This window comes from Mesocricetus auratus, unplaced genomic scaffold (assembly GCF_017639785.1).
Source record: "Mesocricetus auratus isolate SY011 unplaced genomic scaffold, BCM_Maur_2.0 Super-Scaffold_100707, whole genome shotgun sequence".
NCBI classification, from domain to species: Eukaryota; Metazoa; Chordata; class Mammalia; order Rodentia; family Cricetidae; genus Mesocricetus; species Mesocricetus auratus.
Genome location: NW_024429269.1, coordinates 16507244 through 16526425, shown reverse-complemented (window position 1 = coordinate 16526425; position 19182 = coordinate 16507244). Strand labels below are relative to the sequence as shown.

The 19182-nt window shown below is 43.1% G+C and overlaps 1 protein-coding gene across 1 annotated transcript; it reads right to left on the bottom strand.

Annotated features, from left to right (window-relative positions):
* Window positions 1–2615: 2615 nt before the first annotated feature.
* Window positions 2616–8558, bottom strand: LOC121137883. The gene is made up of 5 exons (XM_040740744.1): window positions 8402–8558; window positions 7133–7264; window positions 6329–6512; window positions 3785–3936; window positions 2616–2871 (listed from the first exon to the last, which is right to left on the bottom strand). The coding sequence occupies exons 1-5, from the start codon at window positions 8506–8508 to the stop codon at window positions 2784–2786; spliced, it is 663 nt and encodes a 220-aa protein (XP_040596678.1). The 5' UTR covers window positions 8509–8558; the 3' UTR covers window positions 2616–2783.
* Between the last annotated feature and the right edge of the window lie 10624 nt (window positions 8559–19182).

The following is a 19182-nucleotide window of genomic DNA, read 5'->3' as shown; positions in this document are numbered from 1 at the left end:
CAGTGATATTATTGAAACTTTAGATTGCTTTCAGTAGAATAACAATTTTACACAATTAAAAGCAAACAAACAAAATCTTGGTGAGGAGGCTGTAGTGTGGCCCAGTGAGTCACACAGTGTATCCTTCAGTCTGTACATCTTTTCTTGCAAGTCTTCCATGCCTCTGGCTTCTCTACACTGCAAATAATAGACCTTCACCTACATTCTTCTTGGATATCCTACAGATGCCTTGTGTCATGGAGGTCCTGCAACTTTGGATCTGCAGATCAGGGAGTTCACATGGTCTTGCAGTTCATAGATGAAGATTATGTTAGGGAGGGATAACTCATAGTACTGGTTCTGGGCCTGGATAGAGGCTGTGGTTATCCCACAATCTCTTTTCATCTAACCACTCAGGAAAGTTCTGCATCACTGCTCCAAATCGTTCACCCAATGCAGCAGGCAGAATGGAGTGAGGCCAATTATTCTGCTCTTATGCCCTTGCATCTGACTTAACATATTAGGACCCCAAGGGACAGCTCTACTGTTTTCCCCAGTAAGGTGACTGACCCACTATCCCCATTGCTGCAGCTTGTCAGAGCCTGATCCAGATCTTCTGTTCTTATGCCCCAGAGGCCAACTATCCCACCAGTGGAAGGTGACATATGCTTGTATGGGGCAGGCATCTTTTCCTACCCCTGCCAACACAAGGTAGAATGTGGATGGACCCAGCTCTTCTGATCTCACACCCTCAGGCCAGATCACCTGCACTTCTGCTAACAAATTCAGTTCTACTGTGCTGTTCAATACAGGAGCAGGACTCACTCTCCTGAGGATTACAGTTGAGGAGTTTCAGGTCCTGTTCTCACTAGTGTTGTAGACTGTGAATGGTAGGGTTAACTTTTTATGAAGCTATCCTGTTTCAGTGATAACAGGAGTCACTGACATCAATGTAACCAAGAGGCTGTGGCAGTGTCACAGGTCCAGACAGAGCATTTGACAGTAACTTAGGCCTGGAGGACGCCAGAATTCCTGGTGGCATAACTGCCTACTCAGATCTGTATGACCTCCACAGAAACATAGTCCTTGGACATGAACATGGTCCTAGGTGATGGCCCAGAACCATACATACTTCTGTGTGTCCTTAGTGGATACACAGACCGTGAACATAACATAGATCCCATCCCAGGTGTCTTTGCAACATGGACCCACACAAGATCCTATGGCCATTGATGGCAGTGCAGGTCACTCAGATATGTGAGGCTCTAACAGCACCATGTCCCCAGGTCCAGTCTTCTACAATGTCTTTGATGGCAATGGGGCCTGAGGTAACCACCAATAACATGGATGTAGCATTGCTATGAATTCTCACTTTGCCTTCAGCAACAGTCCCTGCCCTGATACCAACATGGTCCTATGTGGCAGTACAAGCTTCTAAGACACACATGACCCCTATCCAGGCATGTCCCTTTAACACCAACATGGTCAAAGCTGTGATCCTGACTGCAGGTTGCTGCAAGGCTCTCACTAGTAAAAGGAGTCAAGTATATCAACAGGGATACCCACGGCTGTGTCAGGGCCATATACAAGAAAAGGTCGTTGGCAGTAGCCAAGCCTGGGAAATCATCATGTCCCCAGGCAGCGAGCAGGCCATGGATTTATTTCGTACTCCCTTAATAAGTGTTCTCGTTTCCTGAGCAGCTTTATAGTCATACTCGTGTGTTTCCCATTAATTTGGTTCACATGATCATTTCAAGAAATGTGTATACAGAAAGTTATGTTATAGGGCTAGCTAAATAATGACTATAAGGACACAGTATAGATACTTTTTCAATCATGCAATGGATATCCAGAGAGTTGGCAACACCATCCGCATTCAAAGACTTGTGTAACCCTGGCTGACTGGGAACTTGCTGTGTAAAAGACCTGGGCACACAAGAGATCTGGGGTTACAGGAGGTTTGGAGCTACTATATATAGAGAGAAAACATTTGACCAATTAATTGATTCCAAGTGACAAGAGTTGCAAATAAATTTACGTTCATAAAAATAAGGTCAGTTTACTAAATACGGAATAAAGGGAACAGTCAATATAAATAGTGAGTAGAATTAGCAAATTACAAAAAATGAAGAACAAATAAATAGAAAAATTGAAACCAAAACAAAGATACTAATAAAACCAAAACAAATAAACCCCAACCGAAAAACCAAATAAACTAAGCTAAACAACAGTCTCTTGCTACAGATTTAGCATCAAAGACCTACAGCCTGTGATGGCCTTGGAATCATGGTAGGAAGTCAGTCATCAGATGGAAAAAACCTTTTGAAAGCTAGTATAGCCATGTCTACCCTCCATGGTGTTGTACTGGACAATCTGTTGAAAGCCAGGGTTCTCAGGAATTATTCTCTCAGGACTTCTGCATCTCAAGCTCCTTTTTGATGGTTTCTTTTCCATGGTAATATTGAGTCAACAGACCAGTGAGTCTACTTGGGGATGGATCACCTGGAGGGCAGCTGGTATTTGGCTCAGCCATGAGTTTACAGCTCTAAGAGGATGTCTCCTTCTGAGCCGGCCTTGATTTGAGGACATAGACTGTCTGTGGCTTCCTTGGCCTCCTCATTTATCTAAAGATATGCTATTGAGAAGGAAAGACAATTAGACTCACAACCAGCCTAGCTTCTCCACAGGTTAGGAAGAATCAGGGCATATTCACACTGGAAGCCAAGATCAAGTCCCCTATTCCCCCCAGCAGTGCTATGTTTGCTGGGGATGGGAGGCAATGGTGGCTCACTTGCCTGTGAGACTCAGTGCTCCTGCTGTAGCAGCTCTTTCTGCAGGAGGATCTCTTCCTGGGCTGGGACTGATGCCAACTCACACTGGAGATTTCCTGACCTAGAGCAGGAAAGCAGTTAGGGAACAGGCCTGGTGTGGACTTGCCCTGTCAGCTATTCAGTCTGAACCAGCCATGTTTAGCTGGACACTCAGCATGAGATTTCAGCTGAGAGCATTCCTTAATTTCCCCAAGGGAGAAGGGTCAGAGTGCACCTACCCTGAATATTTTTTCAGCTTTTTAAAAACTGCTAGAAGATGAAGTGACAACTACACTGTGCTGGGCATGAAAATACAGCTCATTTCTCCAGTTGTCTAGATGCATTATGATAGAAAGAAAATATCAGAGTAGCATAGTATGAGTAACAGTTCAGGCTAGATATGTGTGACTTTGGATAGACAACAGGTGAATGTGAGCAACCTTGGAAACTTAATGTAGACCTTTTAGGGAGCCTATAAAATGAAAGCACTTACATTTATAATTATTTCTACAACAAAGAAATGAGTCTGGTTCAGCTCCCAGCCCATATCTGTTCGTATAACAAGAAAAATCCTTTCACAGGAAAGGGATGCATACTGTAAGAGAGCCTGTAATCTGCAGGAGTGAGCTGCATGCAGATCTGCCCAAAGATAGGAAACTCTCTCTAAAGGTGATGTTATGGGAGGGAAGTTAAGTGGCAGGAGCACACACTGTCCTCCACATTAAACACTCCTTAGGTAGATTCAGGATGAGAATATCGAGAGTTTTGAGGACACACAGGGGACAAGGTTCTGAGAAGATACCAGAGAGCTCAGGAGAAAATAGGGGGTAAACAATCCCAGGAAACTTTAAGGCTCAAACACAGTATTTCTTGGAGAAGTTCCTGTAGACGGGGCCAACACAAACCCTGAGGTGTTCTTTCCCTCTCTGGGGCTGAGAGCCAACCAGATAGACAGAATCCCAAAGAGGACAGAGATCCAGGTTTATGTGACTTACATGGTCCTAAGAGCTCCTTCTGACTTGGGCTCTGACATCATCTCTAAGACACTGAAAGGATGCTCCATTTTTTCTGCTAAATCCCTGTGCTGGGTGATCAACTCCTTCTGCTTCAGCAGGTTCTTTGGTCTTTCATCCAGGCTTTCTTCTTCCTGTTCATTAGGAGATTTTGTTCTCAGTGGAGGGTTGCTCCTCCATAAGCATACACATAAACTCATGAGCACACACAAGAACATCTAGGCACACATATAAGCACACGGTAATGCAGTAACATGTTTGGTTTACCAGTTAATGCTGATATAAGGAGCAATTATTAGGTATACTATTGAGTAGAAGGTAAACTTTTGTTTGATGACAGTAGGAGAGAAAGACGATCAGTCATTGAAATGTCTATCCGGCAAACCTAATGCAGGTGGACATCTGGGGTCCTGACTTGTTACCCAACCCTGCTTAGGAAGTCCTCAGAATGTGCAATGTAGGAATGCTCCCCATCACAAGAGCACTGGATGGTGGTGGACCAGGACACTCGTCTTATTAACTGCATTCCACTTTCCATCAAGTTGAGCAACTTCCTCCAAGAGGAGCGGCTTTCAGCACAGACTGCCTCACTTCAGGTCCAAAAGAAATGACCCCAGGATTCTAGAAAATCTCCAGAACCAGGAGTGAAAAATAATATTTTTCCCTGTAAGTTGATTGATGGGAGATGTCATTCTATAAATCTGTCTCTTATTAGTTGTTGAATAGAGCACTGTTGGCCAATAGGTAAGCAAGATAAGATAGCTAGTACTAGGAGTGAAGGAGGATTCTGGAAAAGAGAGGCAGAGATGTACGCCGCCAGAGTAAGAGATCCGGACCAATTTCTCTGGTAAGAAAAATACTTAGAATATCAATTATGGGTTAAATACTAGCCAGTAAGAAACAAGCAAATGGCCAACAGCTTCATAATTAATATAGTGTCTTGTGTGTTACTTGAGGGCTGAAACTGTACAAGGGCCCAGGCGGATGCAGAAGGCAACAAGTTACATAATGGTACCAGAAGTGGGTAACAGAACCCAGGCAGGAATCCCACCACAGGTGATTGTGTCAGGGATTTGTGTGAGGTTGACTAAATCAGAGACAAACAATTGCATGTCACCTGCAGTACTTTTCTGGAATGCAGAACTTTGCACAACCTTGAGAGGGAATCTATTCTAAGACACAACCATGTTCATGAGATAGTCAGTACCACAATGTCTGCAAGGAGATGCACTGTGAGATTCAGTGTTGTGAAGACAATGAGGCAAACAGGACATTTCCTGTGCTGTTAGGTCTGTGCAGTGAAAAAAAAATAAGTCTATTCCTTTTTTTAAGTTGCTATATTGTTTGATTTTTGTTGTCTATTATAAAATACATTAATTACAAAACAATAAGTATGACTAAAATGAAGGCACATGTACTACATCTTTCCTCTATCTTTTCTGTTGAAACTTGGAACAGTTAGAAGACAGAAAAAAAAGAGAGATGATCCAACTTGTAGGGCACAAGTGATCCAAAGAATGCTGTCCAGCCAGATTCACCAAAATAGCAGATTTCAGGTTCCCTGAGAGACCTGGGCTCAAAGGAATAAGGGAAAGAGGAGCACAGCACCATAGGTCATTATCTGGCCTGGAAAAACACACACACTGCACACATCTACACATGCATGCTTACATCACACAAAGACCACATAAACAATAAGGGAGCAGAAAGAAATGAGGAGGTCATCATGCTGAATGAACAATTGAATTTAGCCTATGCACATCAGGTGTTTCAATGAGACCCACAGCACTGCTGTCCATCCATAGGGGAGTAGTAATTCCCAGGGGAGCGCATAGCTTCAGCAAACTATAGTGAAATCATTGGAGACAGTGTTCTCTTGAAGCCTCAAATCTGTCACCCAAAATTCAGCCAGTCAAATTTTCCCACCTTTATTGTCATCCAGTTAGCTCCAGACTGGAAGCTCCAGGAAGTGAGAAATATCCAGCACCAGCCACAGAAAACAGGGCGGACAAGATGGTACTCTGACCTCAGTCAAATTGAATCAAGAGTTGAGCAAAGGGAAGAGAACACATTGGAATGCAGGAAAAAAGGAGTAGATCACACCCTAAAGTTGACAGTGAGAATCACTCACTTGACATTGATACTAGGATCCAGTTCTTCCAAACTGCTTCCTACCTGTGATCTTAGGTAACAACTGCAAAGCAAATGAGCCACATGCCCTAACCATGAAGTCCCTGTGCTGTTCCCTATGTAGGTCCCTGCATAGAGACCCTGCTGATACAATGATATGTGATATATGACTGACCAATCTCTCTGAATGTATTGAGAGTTCCAGCAGAGCAGGAGAATTTCCTTGCCAATCAATTTCTTGCAAGAGGATATCTCTCCAGAGAGACTTGTGAATGATCACAGAAGTGAATAATTGGATGACATTTGGTGGATTTCAAATTGAGTAGGTGCATTGATTCATGAGAGACTCTTTTATGGTTGGATGCATGTGCTGTGTGCCCCACTGATTGATCGTACCTGATGCTGCTCAGCACAGGGGTCACAGATCTTCTCCTGGACCTCCCTAAGGAGCTTCTTCACCTCCTCACAGGTCTCTTGCAGTGCAATCTGCTCCTCCAACAGCTTTTCATTCTCCAGTTTCAACACATGGACATTGTTTTTCAACTGAGTCAAATCTGGTAGGCCAATTCTGTGGAGGAAACTGAACCAACATCCAAATAATGGTAAGTCCCAACTAGGCTCCATTTGCCATTCCGAACTCCAAGTACCACCACCTCTTAAAAGTCCCAGGTTCTGAAACAGAACTGACAGAAGTAAAGCCAGCATCATTCATGGGCAAGTCAAATCAAGAAAACAAGCAAATTTCAGAAAATTCAAAGTACTTCTGAAAACCCTGGCATCAAGAGCTTTACTGCACCCCTGAGAACAGGATGAAGCCCACATCTTTGCTTACCTGTTCATGGTATTGGGATAGCATCACCAGATAGAGGGCTAAATCTCTCTTGGGGAGGGCAAAAATCCCAACCAGAATAAATTCTGTCTGTCAGTTACATGGTATCAACACTGTGAATCCCCTGTCAGATCCCGAGAATCCCTGGGCATCCTGACACCCCCTTCATGGTGCAAAACATTTTTTATGTAGAAGCTCCTATGTAGGACATTTCTGGAAGGGACTCAGTGTCTTTTCACACTTAGTAAAAACAGTCCAAGAGACACTGGTCCAAGGGCAACAAGGCTGACAGGCTAGAACCAGAGCCTCTACTTTGAGTCAAAGACAAAGAGAGCAGAATCAGCCATTCATAAACTTAATCTGGCACTTACCTGTAGCATTTGTTGTTTTCCTCAATAAGCTGCTTGCACTTGTTCAAGTTATCACTGATCTCCAAGGGAAACCTCTGAAGGTCCAACATTACCTGCTTATGCACCTTTTTCATCATCTCAAAAGATTTCAGCCTGGGATAGGGCATGGCCCCAGGAGAAAAGAATCCCATGAACCTCATGGATCATATGAAATCAGGCTTTCCTGGACTACCTCAGCCTAGTGGATGCCACAGCCTGGCAATGATTCACTGAAGCCTCCTAGTGCTTGTATTTTCTATCCTGTCCCCAGGCCAGAAGAGTCAGGGTGTCTGAAGGGAGTTATCGAGGCCCACATAGGCACCCTTAGTGTGCTTGTTCTATAGATTAGCTCTCTAAGAAGTTCCCTGGAATCTCTACCACACATCTTTGCTCAACAGAGACATCTGATGATATTTCTCCTGTCTTTAGAAGAGGGATTCTCATTCCTGTGTGCCTCTTGCTACACAGAGGAACAGAGCACACAATCAGTATTTCCAGGGAGGAGTCCCAAATTCAGGGTAGTTTTATAAACTCTACAGGGGATTACAATGTTCCACCAAGGTGAGCACAGTGGCCCAGAGATATTCGGATCAAAGTGGCCACAACACATGCATTCCATGGAAACTGTGAGAATGGCAAAATCTCAGGTCATGCAGAGAACACACACCTACACACACACACACACATACACACACACACACACACACACACACACACACAGGCCTTCTACTGTGCTACTGTGCTCCCACATATAATCAGGATTTCCATGAAATGTAGGGTGGTATCACTTTCTCATAGTATAAGGAAGAAACCAGAGTGTAGCAGTGATGAGCTTCAGGCCTTCCAGCCACAAACTGTGATTAATGAATGTTACCATCCCCATCCTAGTGCTGCCAGGAGCTTTCAGCATTCAGTTGTCTGCTAGTCAAGCACAAAGACTCACTGCAAACTCACACGACCTTGTGTGTCCCTCAAGCCAGCACCAGTCAAGGCCTCTTTCAATGATTCTTGAGCAAACACATTGCTGTCCCGATCCCCAGACTGTGATTCAAGTCATAGGTACTGCTTTTGATTTGGAGGAAACAGAGGATCCTGTGCCCACGTCTCAGGACTACCCAGGTTCCAAGTTCTGCCTCTCATGTGCTCAGGAAAATTAGTTTATGCAGCAGGACACCCTGAATCGTTAGCCTCTTGAACTCAGGAAATCTTGACTTGACACTGTGGAGTCAGAGAACTGAGAGTAATGACTACCTGTTATAAAAATCGATCTTGGTATAGCTTTCCAGGAATGCACTTAGCTCAATTTGCTCATATTTTATACTCTGTAGCTTAATGGTAACTTCCTCCAGCTTCTCCATCTGCTTGTCCTGCTTTGTGAAAGTGGAGTGTTGGGATGGTGCCTCCTTGGTAGTATCTGTAGGCACATAAAGACAAGTGAACTAGAATATTTGAATGGCATAGGGCCAAGAGAATCTATGCTGAATACCAAGATGAAGCCCAAAGAATAGTAAATGCTAGGGACCCAGTAAACTCCACAGAAGACAGGACAGCTATGCTCACACTGGTGTCCATGAGGTAAGCCTCTCACTTCAAACACCATGACTAGTCATGTGCCTCATTCAGAGACTTAGTCCCCTGTTCCTGGAAGACAAAAGTTAGCGCAGCTGTGTAGATTTAAAGAGAGTGTCACCCTATATTTGATATGATGTATGTCAGTGCTGTTGTCCCTAGAGCTTAGCAGCACCAAGTTCTCATCACATTTGTACAGAACAAACTCACCTGAGGTATTGGTGCATGGTCAGAGGAGTTTCCCTCCCTCCTTATTAGCATCAATTCCCATGGAAACTGAAGGAATCCAATAGGATGAAGTGCAGCAACACCCCAGCCTGAGAGAGATGCGTCATTAGTCACCCCTTTGCTCCTGCTGGCCTTCCTTCTCACTCAAAAGTAGAGTGAGGATCTCCCAGAAAAACAGCTGCAGGTTTGACAGTTCATGGCTCTATCACACTATCAGAAATATTTACTGTGGGCCTGCTCTGAGGAAAACCAGAGAAGCAGGTTATGCCCATTCCTTCCCAGATGCTAAGCCCCACAACTGTAAGGCCTAGCTCAAGCTCCACCTGCTCAAGGAAGCTACCCATCTCCTGAACAGGACTCACTGTGCCTTCCCCAGAACCATCTATTTAATCATGTTTTACACTGAGACCAAAGGTCAGCTTCCTTCTTCCTCTCTGGACTTCCCATGCCCTCAATTATCTCTGCTCAGGCTTGTAAACATGTCTATGGACACTTTAAGCATATCCCACAGTCACTTGGTGTTCCCTGAATACTGGTGAGATCACAGGGAACACCAAGTGCACTCCACAATACAATAGAATTGTCCCGGGAATGGACAGTTAGTGTCACCAGAACTCCTCACCTACCTAATAACTAGATCTTCTGCAATTCACTGGAAGTCATACTGCCCTACCCAGGAACTTCCATAGATACATAATGGAAGACCTTCACTATGTCCTTATTTTAAAGCAAGAGGTCGCTCTTTGTGTTTCATAAGAATATAGTCACAACTTCATATATGGAAGTTGAAGACTCACTTCCAAAAACATACCAGGATATGTTTCAACCCCTTCTAGAGATCTCTAATCAATAACAAGAGAAATGTTTCTAGGTAAATAATTCGGGAATGTGGAGAGGAGATTTCAGTCCCCTAAAGACAACAGGCACAGTGCAGAGGATTCACATGGCTGGTACAATATATTGACGTGGTGGGGACTGTAGTTGTCCTGTGAGAACAAGATAAATTCCATAATTGATGAAATTACCTCCAAAGTTAAGCAGAACACATTCCAACCCTCATAAGTTATCAAATGGATGACCAACTTGTGACAGGTCAGGCTAGAGACACTAATCACTGGGGTTCCCACCTGAGCCCAAAACACAAGAGCTAAAACTCCCATGGAGATTGATGTCCATTCCTGCACTCAAATTTGTGGAAAGGTGATTGGCTATTGAGAGTCCACAGGGAGACATGCAAAGGCATTTTCAGAAAATTGAATTTGTCATAGTCATGGGGAGCATATGCAGTGTGTCATTGCCATAGTTCTTTACCTAGAGCTTCACAAAAGACAAATTCCTTGATCAGGAGTCACCTGGTACAATGTCCATGTCCTCAGGAATGGGGACAGAGCCAGCTTAAATTACAATATTCACTGGAGCATGAGGAGGTTACGAAAAAGGCACAAAAGGAGAGTCCTTGGCCCTAGAACTTTCACAGATCCCAACTTTACACTTTTGAATTTCCTGGCAGTGCTGAAATGAAGAGTTAGCATCATGCTCTGCCTGGATGGAAAATTCTCCAGAGGTCAGGATAGGGCTTCCAACATGTGCTTGATGAACCACAAAGCAAATGAGTAATCTTGGGTAAAATAAATCCATTCCTGTATTACTTCACACTGACAACCATGTTAGACAAGGTTAGGTATCTCAGTAATACCCAATTCTAGAAGTCAAATGACAGCACCTTCCCTACACATTACCTTATCTCAGTCAAATCTGACACACTGAAGGATACTCAGGAAGTGACTGACAGATGACACTTTACCCTAGCAGGTTCTGAAAGACCAGAATTGAGTCTTTGCCTCTGTAGATGCCTTTTATTTCTATAGGGAGGGGGATGTCTCAGCAGTTACCTGGTTTCTTCTGTCTCCCTGCACCAGGTGACCCAGGGGACAGACTCCTAAAACTTATTCAAGGTGCAGAGAATGTACCTTGGGTTCAGAGCCTTCAGTCATGCGCTTTAAGAAGCCTGGAGCTAATTGCTACTGTCACATTCACTCAGGTAGAAGAGGGATGACCAAATAAATGACTTGGTGCTTCAGACTCTCATGCTAATGGAGAAGCCACACAAGGACAGAACGTAGTCCCCAAATTCAGAACCCATCGTTACTAACAGCCCAGGATACCCAGAGCTGGCAGGAAGGGGCAGGCTCTGACCTTGTTCACCGGCTCTAATACCTCTCAGCTGAACTGGAGACCTTTGTGCCACCACACCTGGAAAGACAGAAACTTTAGGGGTCACTGGAAGACAGCTACACTTGGTACCTGAGCCCTGCTAGTGGCAGTGTTGTAAAGCATAACAAACTCAACCTTTGCCAAGGCTCACTTCTTTCCCTTTAATCATTGTCACTCAACCTATAGGACTCCAGTGGAGGCAAAGTACAGCGAAGGTATTGAAATCCAATTGATTCCCTTGTGCCTCAATCTCCCCTCACTATGAAAACAGTGGGTCCCTAGCACAAACACTACAGTCTGGTCAATTTCTGACTCTTTCAAACCAATCATCATGAATCCTTGATGTGGGTGAATCCTTTAGGAAACCAGAGAAGCAGGATAGGTCTGTTGCTTCCCAGAAGCTCCCAGTTCCTGAGCCTTAGCCCTGGAAGTCTCAAGGCTGTCACACACAGAGAGTTGCCTAGTCCCTTTTGAACTCACGGTGTCTTCCCCAGAACCATGTTTTCCAGTGAGACCGAGGGCTGCCTTCCTTCTTTCTCACTCTGGTCTCTTCACGTTGTCCATTCCTCCTTCCAAGTATACTTCGCAGTCTTGAAAACATTTCTATAAGCGACCTTACAGGCAATGAACAACTGTCCTAAGGGCAGCTGGTGTTGCTACAACACTAGTGACATCATGGGATTCCAAGAGATCTCCAGGACACAATAGAATTTCCAGATGGGACTGCTGATGTCATAGGGCACAGTCTTTCACTCCTTGCTCATTCATTCTCTCTGAACAGACAAGAAGCTGGGATTTCCTTTCCAGGAGTCTCTCCTGTGACACAGGGGTGGTCTTTCAGCACCTCCTTCTTCCAAAGTTAGAGATTTCTCTTTTCTTTATTAGAATGTTTTCAGAACTTCAGCCATGCAGAGTAGAACCCTCAATTTGCAAACACTGCCCAAGAATAGTCCTTAATACTCATACCCAGAAATATGAGAGAAAATGCATGCCAAGAAATTCGGTGAGGATATGGAGGAGGGTTGGTTCTTTACAAGTGAGAAAGCAACTGAAGAAGTGTAAGGGTAAGGAACGTTGTCCATTGAACAATTGTAAGTGAGCTGAGTCTGTTATAAGACTCTCACTATTCTAGACTGTTCCCCCTACAAACCTGATAATGCTAGTCAGGGATGTCTAGATTTACCAAAGTTATAAAATTAATTTCTCTTTAGGAAGGGGATTTGTTTCTTTTAAAAACCTTTTGATTACTTTAATTTTAAATAGCTTGCTTCACATGTAAAACCCAGTTCCTGCTCCCTCCCATCTTCCCACAACACCCACCATCCTCCCCAGCGTCCCACCCTATCCTCACTTCCTTCCACATAGGGGATATCCAGAGTCTGTCATTTCGCTCAGGGCTAGGTCCAGGCACTCCCCTAAGAGTCAAGGCTAAGAGCATCCCTCTTTGTGTTATGGACACAAGAAGTCCATTTGTATGCCACGGATAAACACTGATCTACTGCACAGGGCCCCCCATAGGTTGCCCAGGCCTCCTCACTGATTCTCACACTCAGGGGGTCTGAATCAGTCCCATGATGGCCTCCCAGCTGTCGGTCTGGGGTCCAAGAGCTCCCCATTGTTCAGATCAGCTGTCTCTGTTGGTTTCACCAGCCCATTCTTTGCCAATTTGCTCATAGCTCCTCTCTGTCACTGGGTTCCATGGGTTCAGTTCAGTGTTTAACTGTGGGTGTTTGCCTCTGCTTCCATCAGTCTCTGGATGAAGGTTCTAGGATGGCATATAAGGTAGTTAACTTCATTGTCAGGAATGGGAATTTCAGGTGGTCTCTCCACTATTGCTTGGCTTGCCAGTTGGTGACATCCCTTTAGATCACTAGAGGGCTGACTGGTGCCAGATCTCTCTTCTAACCTGTGAATTGTGCTGGAATTTTTATAGGATTGCATTGAATCTGTAGACTGCATTTGGCAAGATTGCCATTTTTATTATGTTGATCCTACCAATCCAAGAGCATGGGAGATCTTTCTATTTTCTGGTGTCCTCTTTGATTTCTTTCTTTAGAGACTCAAAGTTCTTGATATACAGGTCTTTCACTTCTTTGGTTAATGATATTCCAAGATATTTGATGCTGTTTATGACTATTGTAAAGGGTGATGTTTCTTTGATTTCTTTCTCAGCCACTTTATCATCTGTACATAATAGGGCCAATGATTTTTTTTAGTTAACCTTGTATCCTGCCACTTTGCTGAAGGTGTTTATCAGCTCTAGGATTTGTCAGCAAGACAAAAAGGCAGCCCTCAGAATGGGAAAAATATTCACTAACCCCACATCTGACAGAGGTTTGATCTCCAAAATTTACAAAGAACTCAAGAAGCATGTCTCCAAAACACCAAAGGATCCAATTAAAAAGTGGGCTGCATAACTAAATAGAGAATTTTCAATAGAGGAGTCTAAAATGGCTGAGAGGCACTTGAGAAAGTGCTCAACATCCTTAGCCATCCGGGAAATGCAAATCAAAGCAACTCTGAGATACCATCTCACTCCTGTCAGAATGGCTAAAATAAAAAACACCAACGACAATTTATGCTGGAGAGGATGTGGTAAATGGGGAACACTCCTCCACTGCTGGTGGGAGTGCCAACTTGTACAGCCACTTTGGAAATCAGTATGGAGATTCCTCCGAAAAATGGGAATAAACCAACACAAGACCCAGCAACTCTACTCTTAGGCATATATCCAAAAGAGGCAAATTCATACAACAAGGGCATCTGCTCCACTATGTTCATAGCAGCATTATTTGTAATAGCCAGAACCTGGAAGCAACCTACATGCCCCTCAACTGAAGAGTGGATAGAGAAATTGTGGTACATTTACACAATGGAGTATTACTCAGCAGAAAAAAATAATGGAATCTTGAAATTTACAGGTAAATGGATAGCACTGGAAGAAACCATCCTGAGTGAGGTAACCCAGTCACAAAAAGACAAACATGGTATATACTCACTCATATATGGATTTTAAACATGGATCAGGAGAGTGCCAGTCTGCACTTCCACTGACAGAGAGTCTGGGAAACAGGAAATAACCTAAAAGATATGCATCGTACCCAAGATAAGAGAAATGAGGCAAGATCCTCTGAACAGATGGGGAACACAGCAAGGGGTAGGGGGCAGTGGGAGCTGGAAAATAAAGAGGGGGAGAAGAGGAAGAGAGAGTAGGTCATGGGGGAATAGGAAGGTTGAGTGGGGGGGTAGGATAGGGGAAAGAGGGAATCATAGTTTAGAAGACAGATCAGGCACCATTGTGACCTTTAGTGATCTAAAAGGATGACACCAATTGGCAAGCTAAGCAACAGTAGAGAGACCACCTCGAATGCCTATTTCTGATAATGAACTTGATGTCTACAACCATCCTGGACCCTTCCTCCAGTGACTGATGGAAGCAGAGGCAAACACCCACAGTTAAACACTGAACTAAACCCAAGGAACCCAGTGACAGAGAGAGAGGAGAGATGAGCAAATTGGCAAAGAATGGGCTGACAAAACCAGCAGAGAGAGCTGATCTGAACAGGGGAGAGCTCTGGACACCAGCATGGGACTGATCTAGATCCCCTGAATGTGAGTCAGTGAGGAGGCCTGGGCAATCTATGGGGCCCTGAGCTACCTAACTCTCTTCCAGGAAGCCGAGATCAAGATGCGCAGGTAGCTTATCTTAGCTTCTGTTAATCTGTTTGCTTGCAGAGAACTCTCTCCAGCTACCTGCATATCTTGGTAGTTTCTGGGTAATTTTCCACATGGATTCTCATCAAGGCAATCAAATTGTACTCAATCCTAAAAAATGGCCCCCGTGCGAATACAAAGTGGAATAACCTTTGCCCTGTCTTTCTCTGTCACACTCTGTAGCTCTCTTAATTTTATAAAGAGACTGTGTCATGTAATAAATTTTATTTTAAGTGGGTCCTCAAATTATTCCAGTGAATGCCATCAGTAGTTGTCACCTGATTCATTCTGTGGCTCCAACTTCAACACCAGTGGGTTTTCTTAAGTTCATGTCTACTGCTGAGTAAGTCAGGTGAAGAAACCAGCTGGAACAGCAGTGTGTGGTTAGCCACATATCCCTAGCCTGCACAGACAAGCCTTGTGGTCTTGGAAACCAAGAACCTCCATTTTCTGTTTGAGGACCGAAGAAAGGTTCTGCCAGCAATCCTTCTGAGCTGAAACCAGACTGTCAGCTTGAAATTAGTCAGTGGGCTTGGGGCTTTCCTTAAGTCCTAAAAAATGCTAAATTATCAGGCCAGAAAGTAGACATACAAGTAGCTTTATATATACTGAGCAGATTATATTTAGTAATATATGTGTATATGCATATATATGTATGAACAGGCTCATATGTGCACATATACTTGCAATTAATAAAATGAGAAGCCATGAATTGGAAAAGCATAGGGGTATATGTTCGTGTTTGCAGAGAGGAAAGGGAAGAGGGAAATTTTGAAATCATAATCGCAGAAATATAAAAAGCAAAAAATACAAACCACCTAGGAAGTATGTATATACCCTGGGAATCACTTAAAACATGGAAGTCAGAGCCTGGGCACAGCAGACACATTTGTGTAGAGAGATATGTGTCACATGCTTCCTCCCAGGTTGCTGTGTGTGTTTGTGGCGTTGTCCTTCTCTGCTATAGATGATTTCCCCATACAGATGGGAATATTAAGCAGGAAGCCTTGATCCTAGCATACAGAGCTTCACATGGATCTAGCAGAAAATGATCTGGAGAAAAGAAGCAAACTGTGACTTTGGTTGCATTTGTCTCTGGGTCCTTCTTATCCCAAGTGTCACAGTATTTTGTCTGCTGTCTTACAGAACCAACCGTGTTCTTGTTCCCACAGGATCCATTGTGGTCCAGAAAATGACTCAAGTCAATCCTTTGGCTCCAGACAAGCATAGGAAGCAGCCAACCTGGACTGTTCTTAGGAACCAAGGGAGATCACTTCCTATTTTATATTGGAATAAGCAAGGTCCCAGTGGAGAGAAGATTTTCATTAATTTGTCAAATTTTTGGTTAGGGTGCAAAGAACATTTGACATTCTGTCTTGTTCTAGAAATCAGCCAATGGCATCAGTTCTACTCTTCCTTTTAGCTAGAGGATTCAGGAAAGTATTTCTGTGCTCTCCTGGAACATAGAAGTGACAGGAAAAGCTGAACAAAATCCAGGAGCTCCCTTTGAGTTGGCATCTGCTTCAGGGACCCACTCAGATGCTCACCTCCAGATGCACACAAATGGGTGATTATGTCTGCTGTAGCTGTTTTCTGGATCAGAGAATTTCTTCGCAAGTAAAATACCCTTCCATCATTCTGGAAACAGAAGTTAGAATAAACTTTCTTCAAATACTGTCTTGAGTATTTAACTCAAAAGACAGAACATACGGAAGATGTGTAAATAATCCTAAAGGTGAAGAGCTCACGCCATCATAATTTAAAGTGTTCATTTCACTTTTGTTCAGGCCACAAATTTGAATGCAGTGACAAATTTGAATGTAGTGACTAGGAATGAAAATCACTTGGCTCTTACCCCTTATGTCTCTTTTAGTCATACATAACCAGAGACATAGAACCATGAGCATTACAGAATAAAAGACTCTGGAAGGGTTAGATTTGTGTAGCCAAAGGACATGGGTGGAGTCTCTAAAGCTATTGTCTCTGCATATAGATAGAGCCTGAACTCCATGAAAGTCTGCTAAGCTAACATTCAGGAAGAAAGTTTGGATGATGTCAGTACCCAGATGAACTATGACTTGGAAATTATGGTGATAACAAGAAGGATAATTATGAGGATAAATTGATTCTAAAGGTAGTTACCAAATGCTTGGAGTATTAAGGAAAGGAAGTCTGCTGTTCCTTATTTATGATAAAGAATTCTTTTACCATGTCCTCCATTTGAGAATGATGAAGAACAAACTTGTGGTGTCCAGGATTCGCTGGATTCACTTCCCGACTCCATCTTTTGTTTCAATCCCCTTTTTGAGCATCTTTAACTCCAGTTTCTCAATCAACACTTCCCCTCTCAGGTACGAACCTGGCAAGTTAGCTGGATCCTACTGAAGGCCCACAAATGCGGCTTATTACAGATTGGCCGTGCAACGTGGGACTGCTACATAGGGCTATGACAATGAGCGACAACTTTTTTTATTTTTTTGCTTTTGAGATTGTGTGACCTTGGATTCTTTCCTACTTATTAATGAGATTTATGTTTAAAATGTAATTTGATACTGTGATCATTAAGCAAAACATTGGGTTTATCTGTCTATGAGCAGACAGCCACAGATTGCCAATAAGATTTACAGTCCCATGCAGTATGTGTTCAGGCAAGGGTCACCACGCTGTGAAAATGTCTATATCTATTCATCTTTAGTGTTTATTGAGAATCGGTCTTTAGCATGCTCCTTGTGGAGGGGAAGTAGTGCTTCACTGAAACACTGCCATCTTGTGTCCAGTTAACACATTTGTGATGTTTGCACTGGCTCCATTGCTGCCCTGCAGTGTTCATGTGTCAAATTATGAAGAAGCCTAGAATAATAGAAGCATCCATCCCTGAACTGAACTAAAATTCCTGGTTTGGCAATCATGCCAGAAAAGATTCGGGAAAACTGGCTATTGTTTCATATGATGCTCTCCTAGTTTTTTTTTTAACTTGAGCTGAAAAATGCATACAACCAAGGGGTCAAGGTGGGGGAACCCTCAGAGACAGCTGACCCCAGCTCCAGGGAGCTCATGGACAACTGGCCCAACAGTCAGGGAGCCTGCATGGTGCTGACCTAGGTCCTTTGCATGTGTGTTACAGTCCTGTAGCTTGGACTCTTAATAAGGTTTCTGACAGTGACATTAGGACTTTTCCTTGGTATTTACCTTGATTTTGGTAACCTGCTTCCCATGCTTGATTACTTGCTCTGTCTCGATGATAATCCAGGTAAATGAGGAGCTGGGTCCTGCCTCAACTTGATATGTCATGCTTTTTTTCAAGCCTATGGCAAGCCTGTCTCTTTCTGAAAGAAGATGGAGGAGAAGTGGATAGGAAGGGGGGTAGATGGGGAAACATAGGGGAAGGAAGGAGAGGAGGGATTGGCATGTAAAATAAATTTTAAAAGTGTTATTTAAATAAAAAATAAACTGCAAATGGGATACTTAAACAAAAAGAAAAGAAAATTGCATGCTCAGGCCTGGAGAGTAGTGCTATACTTTGGGAACCCAGCTTGGCATTGATAAGCAGGTGGGAGGGCATTTCTTCCTGCTAAGTGAAATTGTGTCTACTTTTGTGTCCCTCACTGCACTGTAGAAATATTATAAGGAGTGGACTGAGAAAATGTGTCATTCAGGGCAATTGCACAGTAGAGTGTTTTTAACTTCTATTTTTCCAATTTATTCTAGTGTTTATATTCTATTTTCAGTACCACCCAATGTTCCAATGTGACATTGCAATATAGTGATTTCCCCAGTAAGACACTTGCTAGGTCAGGACCCAACACGTCATGGATCTCCATGAATTATGCTATGTAAATTGAAATGTAAGACACTGAAGAATATTATGAACTTTATTTTATGAATCAACTTCATTTCAATTTCAAATGTGTCTGATATATCAAGTGGATCTCTTTGAATGTCCCAGATGAGTTATTTTCTTGAATATTTGTATATGTATTCTCAGTGGAGTTCTTCAAGATTGTCCCACCTCTTCCCAGGAATGCAATGCGATGTGGATGGAGCTCAACACTATAGAATTGGGGTGGATTTCAATTTTTAGTGGCCTTTGTGACCTTGACCAACAACTTACAGAGAAGGGTCCATAATATATATATATATATATAATTGGTTTGTTAAATGACAATGAAAATTGTTGATACTAATATTGTCTTAATTAGATTATCATACAAATCCAAAAAATCAGAAACAAAGGAATACTAGAATAAAGAGTAAGTGGAAAAGCAAAACAGCAACAACAAATTCCTTCAAAAGCAAATCAAGTATCA

Coding starts and splice junctions, on each gene's coding strand:
- LOC121137883 (XM_040740744.1), bottom strand. CDS start 8,508: ATGGAGAAGCTGGAGGAAGTTACCATTAAGCTACAGAGTATAAAATAT. Junction 3,937..6,328: donor CCTGTGCTGAGCAGCATCAG/GTACGATCAATC, acceptor CCTAATGAACAG/GAAGAAGAAAGCCTGGATGA. Junction 2,872..3,784: donor GAAGGAGCTCTTAGGACCAT/GTAAGTCACATA, acceptor TTCCTGCTCTAG/GTCAGGAAATCTCCAGTGTG.